At 47.4% G+C, this 21,676-nt stretch overlaps 1 protein-coding gene across 3 annotated transcripts in view; it reads left to right on the forward strand.

Moving 5' to 3' along the window:
* Positions 1 to 21,676, forward strand: part of Pcsk6 (proprotein convertase subtilisin/kexin type 6) — a 201,949-nt gene that overhangs the window by 48,854 nt on the left and 131,419 nt on the right. For all 3 annotated transcript variants that reach the window (XM_076544469.1, XM_076544466.1, XM_076544462.1), the window contains exons 2-4: positions 2,692 to 2,796; positions 19,571 to 19,675; positions 20,402 to 20,545. In XM_076544469.1, the coding sequence (XP_076400584.1) occupies positions 2,785 to 2,796; positions 19,571 to 19,675; positions 20,402 to 20,545 (261 nt within the window). In that variant the 5' untranslated portion in view covers positions 2,692 to 2,784. The remainder of the gene's footprint in view (positions 1 to 2,691; positions 2,797 to 19,570; positions 19,676 to 20,401; positions 20,546 to 21,676) is intronic.

Below are 21,676 nucleotides of genomic sequence, written 5' to 3' on the forward strand. Positions count from 1 at the left end.
AGGATGGTCTCAGGTGGTCCAGAGACAAGGGGACTGGGTGGCCTTGGGGCTTTTATCAAGGGGAGGGATGGCGCCTCTGGTTTAGCTCAGCCCCAAATGGTCTCCAGGATCACCCTTGGGTGGTGGGTGGCTCTGCGTGGAATCATTCATTTGGAAGCAAATTCCATTCACCTGTTCTCCATTTCCCTAAGCGGGAACTGACTTGAAAGCTCAGACTTGAAAGACCAACAGTTACATAACCCCTCCCCCCACCCAGGGATAGTGACTGTTCATAAGCAGACTTATTTACTAATTACTGTGTACAGTACATGATGATTGCCTCTGGCTGCAGGTCTGCCATGCTTTAGCAATCTTTGGATCACTTGTTTAAAGAAGGGAGCAATGAGATTTACCTGTAGGAAGAGAAAAAGTGCCTGTGTGCAAGATAGGGCAGAAACAGTGACTTCTGTGATGGCAGAAGAGGATGTCTTAAAGCAGAAAATGAACAGAGAATTACAATTGCAGATAACTCTGCATGGAGTGCTTACTACCTACCCAGAGCCCTGCTTGCCCCCTCACAAACGGAGGCACCTCATTCAGATCGTGAAGCCATCGACCTGCAAAGTGGCACTTAGCATCCCATGAGGAAAGGAAAGCCCAGAGAGGGTCAGTCCAGGTTTTCCAACAGAAAGAAGTCAGGCAGCCTGATTAATCTCAAATCCACAGCGTCTCAGACCTTAAGAGAGCAATAGAGGGGCCTCGAAAAGGAGCCAGAGAGCCAATCAGCACCCAGTAAGAGCTATCCGTGGTTAGCACCACCCTAGGCTCTCGGCACTGAGTGGGTGACACTTGACTGTCACAGGACTTGATGCTCTTGGTGTGTGAGAACAGCACATGCCAGGACAGACTTGAGTAGAGGGGCTCTATTGTTAAGAACCAAGGGCTGCCTCCTAAATGTAAGGACAAGAAGCAGCCGGGCTGCCAGGCTGGCTGGCAAGGAAAGCCGAGGCTGGCCAGGAACCGAGCAGAGCTTCCTTTGTATGCTCACTCCATCTTCCTGTGCAGAGTGTGGAATGGCCACTCACAGCGTCTCCATCCCTTGGTCTGTCCTAGGGACTGCCATCCCTATTGGGCATGGACAAGTTAGAGCACACAGAGCAGCTGGGAGGTTGGGGCAGCCAACAGTGTTGTACTGGGTAAACTCAAGGGAAACCAATGAGACAAAAAAAGCATGAGGGTAAATAGTCTTATCCCCATTTTACTCCTAAGGGATTGAATATCCTTCCAAAGCTGCAGGGCCAATGGTGGGAAGAGTTTGAATGAAACTTATCTGACTGAAAATCTGTATGTAAAACCATCACGTCTAAACTGCTCTAGAGGAGAATTACAGTAGTATATACATATATGTGACATGTACAAATGGATATCATGTACATATGGATATATACATATCATGTATATATGTGATGTATCATATATACATGTATATATACATGACATGTACAAATGGATATCATGTAATATGGATATATACATATCATGTATATATACATAACACATATATACATGTGTATATATATACATGATATGTACAAATGGATACTATAGTCTATATTATATATACTTATAAATCATGTATATGAATATAGCTAGATATACCTACTATACCTTTTCCTATACATACATATGTGTGATAAAGTTTAGCTTGTAAATTAGGCATAGTAAGATATTAACAACAATAATGAATAGAACCCTGATAATAATGTGTCTATAAGACACAAATTACTTATTACTGAAATTTTCCATTAAATGTTTGCAGATCACAGTTGACTACAGATAGCTCCGTAAGTGAGATCATGGGTGGGTGCAGAGGTGCCTCCCTTAACCTTGAGTCGACGCAGAAGGGTCTGTGTAGGCTCAGTCCATCTGCATTTTCGAACACTGCTTTAGAGGATGGTGGCTAACCAGTGGTTTAAGACAGCCAGCGACAGCTGGGCCAAGCAGGCCTCTGAAAGCTACGTCCTTATGCTCAAGTCTTCTGACACTGGGCAAGTCGACATGGCAGGAGGGTGTGGCATCGGCCTTCCTTGAAGATGGGGAATTCAGGGCACATGGCTCCTCTTGGTTCCACCTAGTCTCAAGCTGAAATCTGCCCTGAAAAACTGCCCATAACGGAAAATTGGGACACCCCAGGGGTCTGGATGTTCTCATCTGACCTCTTAAAATCCCAGAGCAGATGGACCCGCGTGTTTCCTTTGGCTTCCTCCACTTGAGAGCGAGTGTCCATTCTTAGAGATTTCGGTTTACCCATGGGGCGGAGAGGAAGCAGAGTGTTTACAATGAGTATTTTGGAGTAGACCTGACTTGACACTCACTTAGCTACCTCAGGGATACTTGACCCAAAATAAACACTAATTCGTCTCTAAAAAACTTGGCCACAATAGTATAAACTTAGACAATATTAACTTGTAAGATCTGATGGAGTGTGTGCTTCCTCAGAAACATGACCTAGGGTTGTTTATCTGAAAAGAACTTCCGGTTCGTAAACACCGACTTCGTGCCAGAAACACAGGTGGGGAGCTGGGTGGGGAGGACGTTTCCACTGGAAGCCAAATGCGCCTCAGGCAATGAGAGGCCGTCATGGGAAGGAGAGCTTTTAAAGCTGTCTTTGAGGCAGTATTGGAGAAAGGTAACCTGCTTCTTGTTTTGCAGATCGGAAACCTGGACGATTACTACCATTTTTACCACAGCAAGACCTTCAAGCGATCCACCCTGAGTAGCAGAGGCTCCCACACCTTCCTCAGAATGGACCCACAGGTACATGCCCGGCAGGTTCGCTTCCTAAGGACTCCAGTGCCTGGCACCGCCCTGCAGAAAGTGGACCGTAATGTGATTCTATACTAAAAAATTAAGCCCAATTTGAATAAAACGTAGCAGAGATATAGAAACAGGTCAGATCCACTAAATGCCCACGGTTTTTGTGTCTTTGTCAGAGAAAAATACTTGAATTTAATTAAAATGTTGAACTCTAACAATATTTTAAAAATCAATAGGGCTTGGGAGATATCTCAGTGGTAGAGTCCTTGTCCAGCATGCTTAAGACCCAGAGTACCGCAAAAGTTAATTTAATTTTAAAAATAAAAATATGCAATCCTTACAGAAGATACAGATATGATTCTTACACATAGATCAAAACCCTTAAAGCAAGTATTTAATAATAAAATTAGTGATCAGGCAGAGAGAAACTCTTTCCGGGTTATTCTAACACATATCTTAATGGCTGCCATGGGCTTAAATACCAGGGCAGGAAGTATGACTCTTTCCTTAAAAATTGATGTGATCTCTTTCAGATTTAAATAAATTTGTTTGAAAAGTTTTTGTGTAACCCACACTGACGGGGTCAGTAAACTGTGCTCCCTTCTCCCTCTGTTTGAAGTTAGCGTTGGCAAATACCAGTCAACAGACATTTGGTAAGTTCAGGAATACACACGAGGCTGGTGGGCCTCTCCCAAGTTCGTTTATTCAGTAGTGCTTGTAAATACCGGCCGTGTGGCTTATTCCGCCTACAGCAAGGGCAGTGATGCTGGCGGCTGGGCTGACCAACAATGAAGCACTAAATGTGATCTGTCACAGGGCAGCAAGAGCTGTGAGGGAAAAGGACGTTCCTGTGAGACGCCATACTGACCACAAAGAGGTGTGGCCATTGCATATCATAGTAGTCATCTCGCCTTGAAAAGCAGCGGGCTAAACGCCAGCCTGAGCCCCACTGTCTGTCACACAAAATTGTCTCAGCCGTTCCGAGAGAACATTTACAATAAAGTTTCCATGGAAGGAGAGCTTTTGATGCTGCCACAAGCCACTCCACTGGCAATCATGGCTTCATTGTTGACAGAGCTCCGGGGTGGGGAGGACAGTTCATCCCTGGTCACAGTGATGAATTACTTGATGCTGGGGGCATCACTCTGCGGGCATTCTGGTTTGAAGTACAGGGAAGTAGCTCCCATTCATGTAAGTGGGCCGTGAAAGGCAGAAATATCCTGAAAGTGCTTATGAATCCGTTTTATAGGTTAGTGGATGAGAAGATGGATGGGTGGATGGGTGGGTGGATGGGTGGATGGATGGATGGATGGGTGGGTGGGTGGATGGGTGGATGGGTGGATGGGTGGATGGGTGAATGAATGGACAGACTGATGCAGGGGTGGACGGGTAGATAGATACATGGATGAATGGGTTTATGGGTGGGTGACAGGTGAGTGAGTGTATAGATAAATGTACTACTGGTGGTGGGGTAGACGAATGGATGGATACATGAATGGTGGATGCATGGGTGGATGGGTAGGTGGACTTGTGGGTAGATGGATGAACAGATGGAAAAACACCAGAATGGATGAAAAAGTAGAAAGACACAGATAAAAGACATTCTACTAATTCTGTTATTCCTTCAACAGGGAAAGGAATTTAATGTTTATTAGCAGATTCTTTTATGTCTGGGCATTGTAATGGACACCATCTCACCTAATTACGCAGGGTTATGATTATATCTGCTTATGCTCACAATACGGAACATGAAGAAATGTTTTCCAAAGGAGCAAGGACATTTCCTTCTCTTAGGAAGCGAAGTCATGCCATAGCTGTTCCCACTTCAGAATGAGAGCAAGCAGGAAAGAGTGGGCAGATCTAGTCCTCAGGGCCATACAGAGAAGGGCAGCAGAGAGCCCTGTTCCAGTGCACAGCCCGAACATGAAGCGGTGTGATGATGGGTCCTGTGATGTTGAAAGTGACCCATCTGTCATCTTAGAGGAAAGTCTAAGCTAACAAGGGAGTCACCACCACATTACCCCACCACAGTTTCATTCCAAGCAAGCAGTTGATGTATCCTGTAAAGACAGCATGCTTTTTCTTCATCTGAAGTCTTCAGCGTCTTTAAATTCCTACCTCTCAGGGAGTTAAAATTTGGGGCAAAGTATTTGTATAGAGAATGTTCTGACATGGGTGCTCTTTTCCAAGAGACTTGGCCCCCAACCCCCTTTCGAGGGGGCTTCCAGGAATTAAAACAGAGTCAATATAGGAGACACAGAGAATAAATACTTAGTCTCCTTCCTGTTTTAAACCTTTGTGGTATTTTGTTTGGGTTAGGGGGTTGAACCGAGGGCCTCCCGTATGCTAAGCGAGTGCTCTGCCACTGAGCAACATTTTCAGCCCCCTTTTGCATTTTTTATTTAGAAACAGAGTCTAGATAGCTTGCTTTGGCTCAGCCTCTGGAGTAGCTGAGATTGCAGACCAGCGCCACCAGCCCTGGCAGTATTAAACCTTCCTAAGGTCCTTCCCTGGGCATTCTTTCTTTTCCAAATATATTAACCGTATCATTGTGGAATGCAGAGCCCCTCAGGAGGTCCCATACTGGTGAGGCCACAGTGAGGCGGAGACAGAAGGCTTGCATGGGGGCCATGCAGGCAGGGTGGTGGGGACACATTCCAAGGGGTTCCAGTGGCCAGATGACCTTAGTCCTACCTGTATGCAACAGCTGAGCTAGCTAGTCCGCTGATTTATTTTGGGTGTGTTGAGAGGACTGTGTTCAGTTTGGATCTGGGGGCAAAATGTTCCGGGGGATCAGTTGTATCATTTTATTTGAGACAGCTGTTCATGCTGTATCACAGGCTGACCCAGAACCCACTGTATTAGCCATGGGGACGTAGGATTTAATGGCAGTCCTCCTGCCTCGGCTTCCCTAATGCTGGCATTACAGTTGTGAGCCACCGTAGCCTGCGGTTGTATCCTTGAAGGAGGCAGAAGGAAGGACAGACTTCCTAGGGCAAGGCTCTGGCAGCTAACTTTTTCCAAATAAAAATCCCTTTAACCCAGTCTCGTAGCTCCTGGCAGGGCTGCCATCAAAGCATCCCGCCAGTAAAAAATAAAGAGGAAAAAGGTGAAAAGCCTGACCGTCTCAGCCCTGCCTGCAACCTGCCAGTGATTGGCTGATGGTCGCCCTCAGTTCTAATTAAAGCTTCAACCCCAGGGAGAGCATATAGACCAATTAGGAATTCAGAACCACAAATGAAATACCTCTGTTTACATAGCAAGCCAAAGGAATCAGCTGTCCGTCTGATGAATATTTACTTTACCTGGTCGTTTCCAATGAACTCTTTGATGAAATTAGCTGTTCCATAGAATTATTTAGTCTTGTCTCTTATCTGAACCATTTCCTTGCATCAGCAAAGCCTTTTTATGATACCTTTACATCTGGAAAGTTCTGTGATTAATATTATTGACAAAAGGAAAAGATGATATAATATTATTCAGAGACATTGGAATGTGGTTGCCCATGTGCTGGGATGACCAAACTGTAAATGAATGTTATAGGGCTTAGGATCAAGTCCAATCGAATGCAGATGGCATTTTATTTTAATTACCTCCAGTCTCTGTTCTATCAAAGTGCTCCGATGAGTGATGGAATTTACAGTCCACCCCAGCATCACGTAAAACTGACGGGGTGTACATTTGTTTACAGAAAACACTGGGGGAGGCCGTGAAGTGGGGATGCCCGTCTTTAGACACACATGGATTATATATATGTGCTGTCACGCCTGCTGCCCGCCTCGTTACACTGATCCTCTCCTGGCACGTGCTGTCACTTTCCTTACATTCTTTTGAAATACACCTATCTATTTATTTTTATTTTATGTGTATGGGTATTTTGCCTGCACATATGTCTGTGCACCACATGCACACCGTTCCTAGAAGAGGGTGTCGGATCCCCTGAAACTGGGGGAAACCCAGTTGTTAGCTGGCACGTGGGTGCTGGGACTTGAACTCAGGTCCTCTGGAAGAGCAGTTGGTGCTTTTAACTGCTCAGCCATTCCCTTCTGTGCATTCTTAATTAACCTTTGCTTGGTTTCCCCCATCTTTGAAAGGACTATTTTACTTTGCCTTCCTGATCAGCCCTATCACAGGGAGAAAAACCCGCATGTTCCCAGTGTACAGTTATCAGTCACTGGATTCTCTAAGGGCTGTCATTGAAGCAAGCCGAAGCGTTTGTTTTTAACTTGTTCTTTTGCTAACCGTCTGGAGAAGGGCAGATGTTACGGAAGCCTTGGCCAATAGCTGAAAAGGCTGACAAATTTTTTAAAAGTTACTCGTTCTGATTCTGTTCCAAGCTGGCTTATGGTGTCGATGCCGCTGCCTGTCGTCCAAACCTTACATTTTAGCTCGATGACTCTGGTTCAGCCCTGTCTTTTCCTTTGGTGCTCAGCCAGTTGGACGACAGAAATGGAAAGATGGAGATGTTATTGGAGGGGGCCTCAGTGGCTGCTTCCGGGCTGTGGAGGCCTTCTAGTTGGTGCCTCCTGTCAGTGTCTTAATGCTTCACAGTCGCAGCGTGGTTTCGGGGGGCTGCATTGGGCACTCTGCTTGGTAGGATGGGACTTTGCCCCAGAGTTTAATCAGAGCTCAGGTTTCTTTCCAGTGCTGATGCAACATTGAAGCAGATCTTTCCATTAACCACAGATGGAATTTTATCTGACAGTGTGTGTGTGAGAGCTGTGCAGATCGCAAACAAACAGAAACTTCCTGGCAAATCGCAGCACACAGACAGCGAGGGACCACAGTGGTCTCGGGGGTCAATGGACTATGTAATGGGCAGGCTGCTCCTGCCCAGGATGAGTCTGCTGCCCACATGGGCTGGGAGAACTGTCATAGACCATCACTCTCTTCCCAAGGAGTACAGAAGACAGCCATGAGCTGTCTCTTCATATTTTCATCACAACACAACTGATTCCATAGACATGGCTGCTGGTGATCGATCGGCAGAGGGTTTGAATTTTAAAATGCACCTTATGACATCGTTTTCTAATGTTCCCTGCATAGTTGGCACTTCTGCTTAGGTGCCTCGGTGACATCCCAAAGGCCTCACAGCCTCAAAGAGAGGGAGGTACTCCTTTGTATTCTCTGGCTTGAGTGGGCAGCCTCACCCTCTCTGACTTGCTTCATTGGTGGGGGCCAGCTCCCTTCCTGTATGGCCCTGTAGGCATCCTGATTTCTCTCACTTGCATTACAATACCACCCTCCCGGCTGTTCTTCTGAGAGCCTCTTTGTCACCTCTGGCCCACATCTAACCTCTCCACATTCCCAAGGGATCCAATAAACACCCTGTTGCCACTGTCTCAAGTGGTCCCTGCTCCTGTGGCTCCCCTGAGCCCAGCCACACCAGCCTTTAAAGTCCCCCTTGAAGGATTCACTCTTCACTCCCCCTCAGCCATTGCTCTCTACCTTTATCCATCTTTTCTCTTCCCTTCCTCTGGTCTCAAACAGCCCTGCTACTGGGAAGCCAGTCATTGATCACAGCCCTCAGGCATGGTCTGCTCTTCTTGGAGTTGTATATTTGTGTTCTAGATTTAGCCTGGATGGGTGCATACCATAGTATTTGGTAGGAAGGACAACCACAACTAGTGTTTTTTTGGGGGGATCTGGTCAGTGACAGAAACAGTTGGCAGGGAGCTGCATGTGGTGTCTCTGAGGCCTAGAATGACAGTCGTCCCGTACGCTCCCACCAATAGAATCAATGGGGAGGTAATGGGAAGGCAAACCAACCAGATTCATAGATAGATGCTCTTGGGCAGACGAGCTTGGGCATCCCTTGCCAACACAATATAGAGTTGTTGAGAGCCAAGGCCACATCTCATTTGTTTTTATTCCCCCTACAAGCCCAGCAGTTGCCCAGTAAAAGCTAGCAGATGCTAAGTAAATGTTTATTGAAACGTCTCTCCGTTTCCACAGGCCAGGCTCCTGTGTACATCTACCTGTCTTCCTTTGCATGCCAGCTTCTTTCTATCTAAATGTTTTAGATAGGAACTGTGGTTCTCCCTAATTCACTTCGAGAGAAGCCCACAAGAAAGCCTGAGTTCCGAAAGCCTTATCATGTTGCCGAAACCAAAATGATAGACACCGGGAATGTGGACCCGTGTCTGCTTGGGTTGCTGTGACAAAGAGCCACAGCCTGGGTGGCTTTGGTAGCAGGGATCTCTGCCTCACAGGCCTGGAGGCCAGGAGGTGCCGAGGAAGGTTTCTGCTGAAGTCTCTTGCAGATGGCTGTGTTCTGGCTGTGTCCTCACATGGTCTGTCTCAGTGAACATCTGTGTCCTAATCTCACATGAGGACATCGGTAATAATGGATGAAGGCTACTCTCATGACCTCACTGTAACTCAATCTGTCTTTTCAGAGACTGTCTCCAGAGGTTGGGGTGTGGCTCAGTGGCAGAAGAACACTTGCCTAACATGTGTGAGACCATGGGTTTGAGCACCACAGTCTCATTCTGAGGGACTGGGGCCTAGGACTTTAACATAAGAATCTAGGGGGAGACTCAATTCAGCCATAACGATCGACCAAACTGGGCTGTGGCTGCAGGCTCTGTTTTCAGTGGCTGGAAGCCCGTGGCGGGTGATGGGGACGGCAGCACCTTCTGTGTCCTTCAGAGAAGGGACTTAGGAATGCATGAGCGGCTTTAATTTCCCAAAGTACCCACTGCCATACGCTCATATCGTCATCTCTTGGGATGGTTAAGCCAGGGTCTTCTAAACAGAATTCAAGAAATGGCTTCTACAGTGTTTTTCTGTGGCTGAAGGTGAAGAGCGGAAGGGAGGGGGTTGCCTCCCTGTTGCCTTGGTGACCCGAGAGGGTGATGCTGGTGGGAATCTAGGCTGAGTTAGAAGATGTTTTATTTCCTGACTGTTTCCCATTGTCTACTGCCCTGGCGTACATGTTCTGGGTGTACAGTTGTCCTAACAACCTGGCATCTACTCCATGCCAACCCCAAGCAGAAGTGTGGCACTACTAGGTGGGCTCAGGCATCCTACTAAGACCGGCTCAAATGAAGCCAGTAGCCTGTGGTGATAGTTCTCCTGTCCTCCAAGGAAGCCACAGCTATCACACCCACGCCTTATGCTTGCAGAGAAAACCCTTTCATTCCCATGAGCCTAGCTTAACCCTATGACCTTTCTTTTTGTTTGTTTGTTTTGTCTTTTGTTGTTGTTTTTTGAGACAGGGTTTCTCTGCGTAGCCCTGGCTGTCCTGGATCTCACTCTGTAGACCAGGCTAGCCTTGAACTCACAGAGATCTGCCTGCCTCTGCCTCCTGAGTGCTGGGATCAAAGGCATGCACCACCACCGACAGGTTCCCCATGATCCTTTTGTTCTGGCTGTCACTGTTTCATTTTAATCCGTGAGTCTTATTTCCTCGGCCTAACATAGTATATTGTTCTTGGCTTAAATTGTCAAAGTGACCAATCAGCAATTTTTCATTAGAGCCCAAAGGAGAAAGGGACAAGGAAAGAGGAGAGAGAGAGAGAGAGAGAGAGAGAGAGAGAGAGAGAGAGAGAGAGAGAGAGAGAGAGAAGGAAAAGCTGGAGGCGGTGGCACAGCTCTGTCTTCTCAGTGGATCCCAACCCTGAGGGGACCAAGTAGGACGGGGACATGTAGACGGGAATAACACTGCAGGGAACACCAAAGCCTCAGCCACAGAGAGCCACCAGACTCCAAATCACAGGAGGGAGGGCCTTTACCTGCTCCTTTCTGAAAGGAAACAGGGGAGGAGTGGATGGGGGGTGGGGCAGATATGAGGTGGGAGGAGGGGAGGGGAGGAGAAGAGGGAGGGGAACTCTGGTCAGTATGTAAAATAAATTTAAAAAAATTAATAATAATAATAAAAACCCTAAGAGGGCCTTTAGTCTACTCAGAAATGTGGGTAGCATCAGGAGACTGAGAAGCAGAATGGAGATGCAAGCCAAGGACAGTTTCTTAATGTGTGAAATGTTGCCCTTCAGGAAAAATGTCTGCTTCTCCTTTTGTGTCGGAGTGATGTGTATGACCAAAGAGAGGGTGGCAGGGGGCGGCCGGGGGCCTGTCTTTACAGGTTTGCTCCAAGTTCCCAATCGCAGTGGGGTTGAGGCCCCTTTGACAAGCAGATCGGGTTGTGGAGACCAAAACCCCGTACCCATTCCCGCAGCATTCCCACACAGTTCCCAGAAGTCCCAGGACCCCAGCCTGCCTTTCCCTTCCTTTAGGGAATGGGCCCCGCTTAACGTCCCCTCACGTCTGTACACGAGAGAATAACGCACACACAGTAAAGTGGCGCGTGAGCTGTGTGGTGGTGTGTGATCATTGGTGAGCACGGGCTTCCTCGCTTACGTCTCCATGTATCCTCTCGTTAAGCCCTTCAGCAGGTTGTAGGTGGGCCCGGCAAGGTGTTTAGAACAGCCAGCATTGATGGAAACTAGATATGATCACACTGTGGAGTGCAGAGGCTCAGAGAGGTGCTGGCCAAGCACACGCCCTTTTGTGGTTTGGAAACTGAGGCCTCAGCAAGGTATCGGACTGTCTCTATTTTCCTTCAGCTGCCCCCTTCTGCAGGGGGCTTTAGGATTGGATGGTTCCTGGGCCTTAGGAACACGGCCCCTGATTTCCTCTACTGATTTGCATGGTGGGTAGTCAGGCTACCTTGCCATATAGAAGTCCCTCTTGTCCTTTTACATTTACAGAATAGTTTGCTCCTCTTTAATGAAGCCAAACGTCACAGGGAAGAGAGAGGTGACAGGCGCTGTCACCTGTGCTCTGGGTAAGGCTGTGCAAGGGACACAGAATCCATTCAAGGCTCAGTGAGATCCACCGCTGAGTGCTTAAGTTTGGTAGCTTGGTTCTAATGTGTGCCCTTCCCTGCTCTGCTGTGTGGGAGCCTTCAGTACAGAGGCCTCTGCGAATGTCCTCTGTCACCGTAGCTCCAGACATAGCATGGACCCTAAGTTCACTTATAGAAAGGGGGCTCCCTGGGGAAGCTTGCTGGGGTTTCTGAGGCTGTAGCAAACCCTTCCGGGCAGGAAAGGCCTTAACATCGAATGTGACTTTGGGTAGAGCACAAGCAGAATTGTATGTCCTCTGTGTCAGCACGGTCACATGGGAGGTCTTCTCAAAACAGCCCTTTGTTGCCAGTGACACCCAGGACCAGTGTGTCAGCTGGGCCTCTGGGCTGACAGCGTGCCTCTGCTCACAGGCAGAGGAAACAGCTAAGGCTGCCGCTGGGTCTATAGGAACGATGAGGCCACATCAGTGACCTTTGACACCTGCAGGCTGTTCACTGCAGTCCTGTCAGGGTCTCCCCACCCACCCTGTCCCCTCCCTCTGCCACTAGGTCTCTGTGTGGGATCCTGTGACTGTCTGTGAATCTCATCTCATCTTACACAGAAGGACATTCCAGAGAGGCTGGATTTTAACTTGACTCCTACAGCAAAGTTGGACATTTGCTGCAAACTGAAGTATAGGGCTGAGGCAAGGCTGTGTGTGGGCTGCAGTGACTGCCAACGTGCTCCTCTGTGGGAATCCTGGGAAATTATGGAACCCTCTTTGTACCTAGAATCCTTTCCCAGAGCAAAGAACTTTGTAGGGCAGTTCTGGTATAGGCTTAGCAGGAAACAAGCAGAGATGGAGAGAAGGGGAAAGGGTCAGAATACAGTTTAGAGACATCAAGGTATTTTGTAGCAGCTTGTGATGGGCAGGATTTGTGCGTGGTAGAAGTGGTGTTTAGTAACCTCGATCCCATCCCAAGTCACTTATTGTTGATGTTCCACAAAAACCAAACAAACATCATGCAGTAGTCAGTACCCAAGCTGGGTGTGGGCATGCCAGTACATGCCTGTATTCTAGCTTGAGTAGTCTGGAGCAGAGGGTTGTGAGTTCAACACCAGCCTGAACTACAGAGTAAGTCCCAGACTAGCAGAAGCATCATAGTGAGCCCCTGTCTCAAAAAGAAAATTAAATCTATCTAAATCGTATTTTCAACTCAGAAGTAAGTTTCTAAAAGTCCATTTATGGTTGTATCTCATATACGACCTGAAGCGTGTTCATATTTAAAATCTGAATCATGGCTTCATTTCTTCATCCAGGAAGCATGAATGAACTCCGAATGCCACGCATTACCTAGCACAGTGCAATGTGATAGCAACAGGACTCAGACCCTGTCCAGGGGGCTGCAGGGCAGCATAGGATAGCTGGACCACTGTTGTAAATTCATTTTTACATCACTGACAAATACCTGAGATAAATCAACTTAAAGAGGACAAGAAAAGGGACGGACTGGAACGCAAAGTATAATGGTACTTGTATGAAAATACCACAGTGCGTTACTTCGTTTGATAATTTAAAGTTTGATTTAAAAACAGGAAAGGTTTGTTATGGCTCAGTTTCGGAGCTTCTAGTTCATAGTTACCCGATCCTATTACAGTGGTCCTCAACCTTCCTAACGTTGCGACCCTTTAATACAGTTCCTTATGTTGCGGTGATCCCCCCAACCATAAAATTATCATTAGTACTTTATAACCGTAATTTTGCTACTGTTATGCATCATAGTATAAATGTCCGTGTTTTCTGATGGTCTTAGGCGACGCCTGTGAAAGGGTCGTTTTATTCCCCTCCCCCAAAGGGGCCGTGACCCACAGGTTGAGAACCACAGTCCTTAGTGGTTTGGGCCTGTGGCAGCACACCACATCATAAACGGGACAAATGACAGAGAAGGCAGATTCGCCCCACAGCAGCTGGGGAGCAAAGACACCGAGGAAGGTCCAGGTCGATATCCCCACAAAAGCACACCCCAGTGTCATAACTTCCTTAAACTGGCTCCCGCGACCCAGGCCTTGCATGTGCTAGCTAGGCAAGCAGTCTCCCATTGGGCTGCATCTCCAGTCATGGCCTCGCCTCTTCAAGGTAATGCCACCTCTCAGTGGCACCACAGGCCGGTCAACAAGCTTGCACCATACTTGCACGCCATAGCATCCCCAAAGCCATGCAGTCAGAAATGGGGGCCGGGGCCACTCAGACAGGCACTTGCCTGAGTTTAGGACTTGTCTTCCAAGTTTCTTACCTGTGAACTCGAAAGACAAAGCAATATGTACTATTGCCTCTTGCTGTACATTTCTCACAGGGAGAAAGTCTGGCAACCGCACACAGACAGTGTAAGGCATCTGGTGCAAAGGCCATGGATGAAGTTTCAGTGGGAAGGGATAGCCAAGCCTGCTGCCAGAGAAACATGAAGACTTCCTGGGTACACTGGCTCTCTTAGGAGAGGGGTTTATTAAACTCATGGCCTGATAGTGCAAGATTCATTTTGTTTAACTTTTAAAGTCCCCATAGTGTTCCTCGGTCTCAACACTGTCTAAAAGTCCAAGGTCTCTTCTGAGATTCAAGGCGGTTTCTGAACTACAACCCCCTGTAAAATCAAAAATCAAATCACATCCTTCCAATATAGAATAGCACAGAGTATATATTACCATCCCAAAAGGGAGCATAGTGAGGAAATACTGGAGCAAGCACAAACCAGACCCCGGCAAAGCAAACACAAGCCTGTAGATCTTGGTATCAACAGCTTTAAAAGGCTTCCCTTCCCTTCCGACTCTGCTGCCCCTGACATACATTTCCCTCTAGGCTGGTTCCGCCCCGCCTGCAGCTCCCCTTGCCAGAAGTCTGACAGCAATGGCATCTCCGATATCTGTGATCCCCACTGCAACCCAGGTTTTGCTCTCACAGCGTTAGGGGACAGCCTCTTAGAGCTTCATGTACCCCGAGGGCTTTCACACAGGGACTCCCCTGCCACACACTGCCTGGCCTCAGTGGCTCTCTGAAACCACAGAGGAAGAACCCATGATTCAAATGGACAACATTACCGAGTTTGGCTACCAGCTTGGGATGGCCCCCGCCCCCCTGGAATCATGTTAGCTTTGGGATTCAGTTGTTTCCTGGAAGCAGAAAACACCATGGGTTCTCTTTCACAAGTTGGAAGCTTGGTAGGGATGTGGGAAAGGGGGTCTTGGCCTGAGGACACCCTTCCGTTTGTTGCTGTATAGATTAACCCTCTCTCTAATGATGCTGAGCTCCTGGACAATTACAGCTCCTCTCCCAGCACATTAAACCTTTTAGTGCTTTTTTCCTCTCTAAACTGTATTTTTATATTTTTCCTGCTTTGCTTGTTCCTTTTCATTGTAGACCTCCTGCATAAGATTAATTAATATAACCAAGCCACAGATTAAATAGTATGCTTTGAAATCCTCTCTGCCAAAGAAATTATAATGCCCATCACTTTTTTTTTTTTAAATTTAGCCTTGGGCAAAAGCCTAGGACTAGGGTGGAGAGCAGCCAGATTCTTTGCCAAATATCATAGGAATGGCCCGGTTCCTGATATTGTTTCCCTCTGAAGCCTCTTTAGCCCCGCTCCCACCGTCCACGTTGCTCTCAATGCTACTGCCTTCCAGGCGCTTGTGGAATGGCCCATTAAGCTCTGCTTACAGCATTTAACCTCTTTTCTAGTCCCAAGTTCCAAAGTCTTCCATATTCCTTCCAAGCAACAACATGGTCAGGTTCTTCACAACAGCAGCTCATTCTCTGGTACCAGTGCATCTGTATTAGTTACTTTTCTCTTGCTGAGATTAAAACACCACAACTAACACAACTCACGGAGGGAGGCTTACTGTTTCAGAGGGTTCAAAATGGGGCAGTTGTGGCAGCAAGATGCAGGCGCGGGGGCTGGAACAGGAAGCCAAAGCTCACATGTCTACTTTAAGCAGGAAGCAAAGAGAGCTAACTGGAAGTGGCAGGAGCCCCCCTACACCCCCCCCAAAAAAACCCCACAAACAAGATCTGAGCCCACGGGGGACATTCACATTCAAATCACTGTAAAGAGCAATACGTAATCCTACAGAGGTTCTCATGTTGCTTTTTCTAATACAGATAATTGCATACACAGGGTGAAATAGTCCAAAAGACACATTGTCCACCCTTGACTCTTCACCATTTGCTTTCCAGTTCTACAGAAGCATTGGTTCCGTGAGGGGTACGTTAGAGACCCTCAATAATATAGTCCTTTGCTGTAAATCACGTAGTCATGTACATGATGAGAATCCATGGACATGCCTAGGCAAAAGAACCCTTCTTTGTACATAGGTGGGTGTTCTGTCTGATGAGAGAGATGAAGCTTCAGCCACTTGGTTTTGGGATACATGCATATTTCTGGCCTTCTTAGAGTAGCTAGATGGTTCTTGGGCTCTAACCTGAGGGCACCCAAACAGAGCCTCACATCTGGCCGGGGTAGAGGATTGGTGTGTTGGCCTTGGTCAGAAACCAAGTATGTTTACCCTCATCTCCCCAGAACCTAGCACTGGACCAGTGGAATGCTCATGGACTTCTCTGTTGAGTAAGCAGGCGAATAAGTGACCCCAGAATGTCCACTGTGCAGAGAAATCAGGATGGAAGATTAGCTTATTCTTTAGGACAGTCAAGAAGTGAGACTGGGAATCCTGTTGCACTTTCCCAAAGCCTGAGAAAAAGACTGGGTGACAGCTAGCCAAATTAGCCATTGTGTCTATGCTTACCCTGGACCCTGTCCACAGAGTTGGACCCTAGACATCCCCACCCTGGGTGCATAATCCATGCTGTTTGGTTCCATTGCTCTGAGACTGTCTTGGTCACTGTCTTGCTTCTGATGAGCAGGCCTGTCACTGGAGAGTAGGGAGAGACACCATACCACTGGGAACTCCAGGTGTGACGTGGATCCAGCATTGTCACAGCCACCCGCAGGGCAGTGTCAGCACAGGGCTCTTCCCCAGAGCCCAGCAATGCCCAGGAGCTGGGATGCTCAACTCATCCATCTGGCAACTCCCTACTGGACACTTGTTTCCTCACACCATCCACCCAGGCTCAGAAAGCACAGCTACCTTCTCAGAGCAGAAATGAGACCTGGGGGTGCCGGGGCTCTGGGTGTTCAAGGTGACAGACAGTAAGTCAAGGGCTCTCAAGTCAAAGGCATGGCAGGAGAGATGGAGTCATCTCAGGGAGTGCAGAGCGGGCGGAGCCCACTGTGTTTTATACAACGAGGTGTTTAGCGGCTATTCAAACACGGCCGTACATCTTTCATACCAGGTAGCGCTGTCCTGTTCGAGTGGTAAGGCATGTGAGGAATTTGGAAAATGCCATTAGTGGGGTTATGAGCAAAACATCTCATTTCATCATTTTTATTTTCTGTAGGATTCTCTATCTATGGCACTTATGGATTACCTAGGATGTGGGGCCAGAGCTTTTAAAATGTCTAACCCCAAATTGATTTTGAGCCCTTTGCAGGATTTCTTTGTTGTTGTTGTTTGTTTTTTGACAGGGTTTTTCCATGTAGCTTTGCACCTGTCCTGGAACTCACTCTGTAGCCCAGGCTGGCCTTGAACTCACAGAGATCCGCCTGGCTCTGCCAGTGCTGGGATTAAAGGCATGCGCCACCGCTGCCCGGCTACAGGATTTCTTTGTTATACTTTTGGGACAGTGTCTTGCTATGTAGCTCTGACTGTCCTAGAATCTGCATGGAACCTTTTGCTTCCCAAGTACTAGGATTGGCAGTGTGTGCCCCCTACCCAGCTTTCTTTCTTTTGTTTTTAATTTTTTTTTATTTATATTTTAGGTATGACTGCTCTGCTTGCCAGCAGAAGGCCTCAGATCCTATTATAGATGGTTGTGAGCCACCATGTGGTTGTTGGGGCTTGAACTCAGGACCTCTGGAAGAGCAGCCAGTGCTCTTAACCACTGAGCCATCTCTCCAGGCCCATACCCAGCTTTCTTGCAGGGTTTCTAATAAACGTAGTACATAGATGATTTATAGAATATTAGTGGTGGGACAGGCCATGATTCTTCTTCCTACATGTTTTGTCCTGTACACTAGGGAGGCTTTGACCTCCATTGTCTACCTGTGAGCCTCCCAGTCAAGGTGCTGTGCCCCTCCTTCAGGGAGGGAGGGAAATCTTACCTTCAACCCCAGAGTACCTCACTCCTCGCTTTCTCTGTAATAGCCATTCTAACTTCTGGGACCAGCCTACAGTCCCCAGCCTTGGCCCAGAAACCTTCAAGTAACCTTGAGCTCCCTTGTCCTTCATCTGTGCCAACTCCTGTAGGCAGCCTGTCTTGTTTAGAGTGACATCACTCTACTGTCTGCTTGGTGGGATCCCCAGAATGAGGCCCAGCATCCTTGAGAGCAGTGGCTGGATGCACAAGGGCCTTCTCATCTTTCCAGTCTTGGCCCTCAGCACCAGCCTGAACCCCAGCTGCAAGCATTGCTGAGGGGCTGGCCAGCCCAGCAAGGCCAAAGAAAACACTCGCACCACCTCGGGCTCCTGAATAGGTTCCTGCAGTTGGAACAGAATATGCACCCGTAATCAGCATGATGCTGTATGCTGGGCACTGGTGTGGGTGCCTTGTATGCACTGTATGTGCAGTGGCCCCTCAGAATGCACGATGATAGGCCCATGCTACAGACAGACAAACAGAGGCTCAGGAGGCACTGCAAGGTGGGGGGCTGTTTTATTCCAGGCATTCTGGGTCCTGGATCTCTGGTCTTCTGGGCCATTTACTCCACTTTTCAAACTGTAGCTTCATCATGAAGGCAAGTAACCCCACGTGAAGGAAATTTATAAAATCCTCAATTATAAATTAGTAATGGTGTCACTATCTAAGAATTGCTCTTGTTAGTCCTTTGCTGATTTCCTTTCTAGAGCTTTCTCTGTGCATGTTTTGGTACTGTTGTTTCTAGTTGCCGCCCAGATTTCCAGTACATGAGTTACGGTCATTTACTTACTCAGGTCCTCTGGTACCACTTTGACTAAACAGTTTCTTAACTCTCTCATGCATCCTTTTCCTTTCCTGTGTTTCCTTTTTTGGAGCAACAGTTTTCAATCAACTTTTCGGCACCTGCACAGTCTATTGTTTTTAGTAGGATGACTTCAAAGCCTGTCAATCATGTTATCAGCACCACCACTGCCCCCATTCATAATAAGCCAGTGGCTTTCAAATGCGGTCAAAAGCGTTTCCTGGTGCATGCCATCCAGATCACCTACCATGACCTAGAATGTTAAAAAAGGAAACCCACAGTGCCTATCAGAGGCTGAAGTTGGGAGGTCATTTAAAAAAAAAATAAACAAATGTTCTGTCTATTTATCATCTATCAGTCTATTAGATATATCTATGATTAGTTTGTGTGCATACATACAAATGTCACACAGATCACATGTGTGGAGACTAGAGGGTAACTATGGAGCTGCTTTTCTTCTTCTATGTTTTTATGGGTTTCTGGGGTTTGTGTACTAAGTGCCTTGCCCACTAAGCAATCTTGCCAGCCTTTTTTTAAAAAAATATTTGTGTGTGTATTATATGAGTGAGCACACACACACACACACACACTCACACACTTGTGTACCACAGTGTGCATATGGATGTCAGAGGATGGCTTCCAGAAGTTGGTTCTCTTCTTGCACCCTGTTTCTGGGATAGGGCCTCTTTTGTTGCTGCTACACTGTGTATGTACTCCAGGATAGCTGGCCCTGGAGCTTCCGGCAATTCTCCTGTCTCCACTTCCCCATCCATCTCACTGTAGGGCTGCTGGATTAGAGATGTGAGCCATTGCATCGCTTCTGTTTTTTAATGTGGGTTCCTGGGCTTAAACTCAGGTTGTCAGGCTTGCACAGCGAGTTCGTTACCCATGGCAACGTCGCACTGTTAAAGGGAATAATATCTGCATTTCTTTCTGTAGGTAAAATGGCTCCAACAACAAGAAGTGAAGCGCAGGGTCAAGAGGCAGGCGCGAGGGGACTCTCTTTATTTCAACGATCCCATTTGGTCCAACATGTGGTACATGGTGAGTCAGGCGATGGGACTTCTGTCTTCTCTGCGACATTAGCATGCTACACCTCTAAAGTGGGTTAACTTTTCCCTTGAGTTCCCAGGACAGCTCCCGACAGACCTTCTTCATCTTGAATGTGAGCTCTTTACATCAGTGGTTCTCAACACGGTTCCTCATGTTACAGTGACCCCCAACCATAAGATTATGTTGTTACTACCTCATAATGGTAACCTTGCCACTGTTATGAATCCTAATGTAAACATATGATGTGCAGGGTTATCTCACGTGTGACCCCTGTGGAGGTCACACCCCACAGGTTGAGAACCACTGCCCTTTGTGACAGCACCAATGAGACTGAGAGTCCAGAGAGTCCTCTGTATAGAGGGAAGAACTTTACTGCTGTGGCATGGACTGAGGTGGGGAGACCTGTCCCTGGACCGTGTCCCTAGCAGAAGACAGTGACATAGCCCCCAGGTCAGTGGTAGGCACACTGTCACACGCAGAGAAATGAGGGCGTCTCCACACATAGGAAAGTCTCTGCTAAGGTGGAGCCTGCTGTTCCTCAGTGTTCCCTAGTATAGCTGCCACTGTCTGGGCTGCCACGCTGTGCCCTGTCGGCATCAGGGGTGTCTGGGCTGCCACGCTGTGCCCTGTCTGCATCCAGGGGTGTCTGGGATGGTGTTCTGCAGCCACTCAGTGTCAGAGGTGTCACCCTGAACTTCATGTCTTCTGTGTTTACAGCATTGTGCCGATAAGAACAGTCGCTGTCGTTCAGAGATGAACGTCCAGGCGGCATGGAAGCGAGGCTACACAGGAAAGAATGTGGTGGTCACCATCCTTGATGACGGCATAGAGAGGAATCACCCAGACCTGGCCCCCAACTATGTAAGTCCAGACTCAGAATTGACACACACGGTATTCAACCACACCAGTTATAAAAGACATACAAATCGCCTTCCCTCTTCCCCAAACACATCAAGTCAGGGAATCATGACAATCATCCTGGGAAGGTTCAGGGATGCAAGCATTCTGCTACTCCTCCCTTGTACCACAGGAGGCTTTGCAGGAGGACATGCTCACGGGTTTGAGTCTCATGCTTCTGGGAATGTAGCCTAGAGAATAGAAACTTGCGTGCCGCGGTGGTCATCACACACACATTAGCCTGTGGGTCATTGCAGGGTTAAAACACGGATTCTGGACCCAGACAGCCCAAGTTCCTCTGCTGGCCCTGCCACTTGGTTGGGATCCCAGGCAGGCTGCCTGATCTCTCTGTTCCTCAATGTCACCATCTGTAAAGTAGGGTGACTAAGAGGACTGCTTCTTACGGGGTTATGGTAAGGACTAGGTCAGTTCGTGAGTGTAAAAAACGAGAACCCCGCATGCAGTAAATATGGGAAGTGAACTAAATCCTCTAAGATACCTGGGTGTCAAGAGTGCTGAGGTGCACTCCACAGAATCCACCTTTGAGGTAATTAGCCCTTAGAGATGAGTTTTGAAGACTGCATTAACACTGGAAAACCGGGTGGTATATTTTCTAAGAAGAATGAAAATTTGCATGAATGCTGTTATTACAAATAAGTATGGAAACCATGCATATTAAAATATGAAATTAAGGAAATTCTGATACATGTGACAACTTGAACCTGACGACTTTATGCTGAGTGGAATTAGCTGTCACAGAAAAGAAATACTGAACGACTCCTGTGAAACATCTGGAATCACACTGAGAGACAAAGGGCAGCATGGATGCCAGGGCTGACGGGGAGTGGGGAGTTACCGTTTCATCAGTACAGACATTTAGTTTTGCACAGTGGAAAAGTCCTGGTGACAAATGGTGGTGGTAATTGCATAAAAATGTGTGTGGATTTAACAACACTGAACCATACATCTAAAAACAGTCGAGGTAAGATTTTATGTACTATATATTTCACCCCAATGAAAGGAGTGTAGGATGGTAGTCACAGTCACAGCAAATCTGGTTATGATTTTCCTGTTTTTCTAAGCTTGGTGTCGGGA

Source organism: Peromyscus maniculatus, chromosome 1 (genome assembly GCF_049852395.1).
Source record: "Peromyscus maniculatus bairdii isolate BWxNUB_F1_BW_parent chromosome 1, HU_Pman_BW_mat_3.1, whole genome shotgun sequence".
NCBI lineage: Eukaryota > Metazoa > Chordata > Mammalia > Rodentia > Cricetidae > Peromyscus > Peromyscus maniculatus.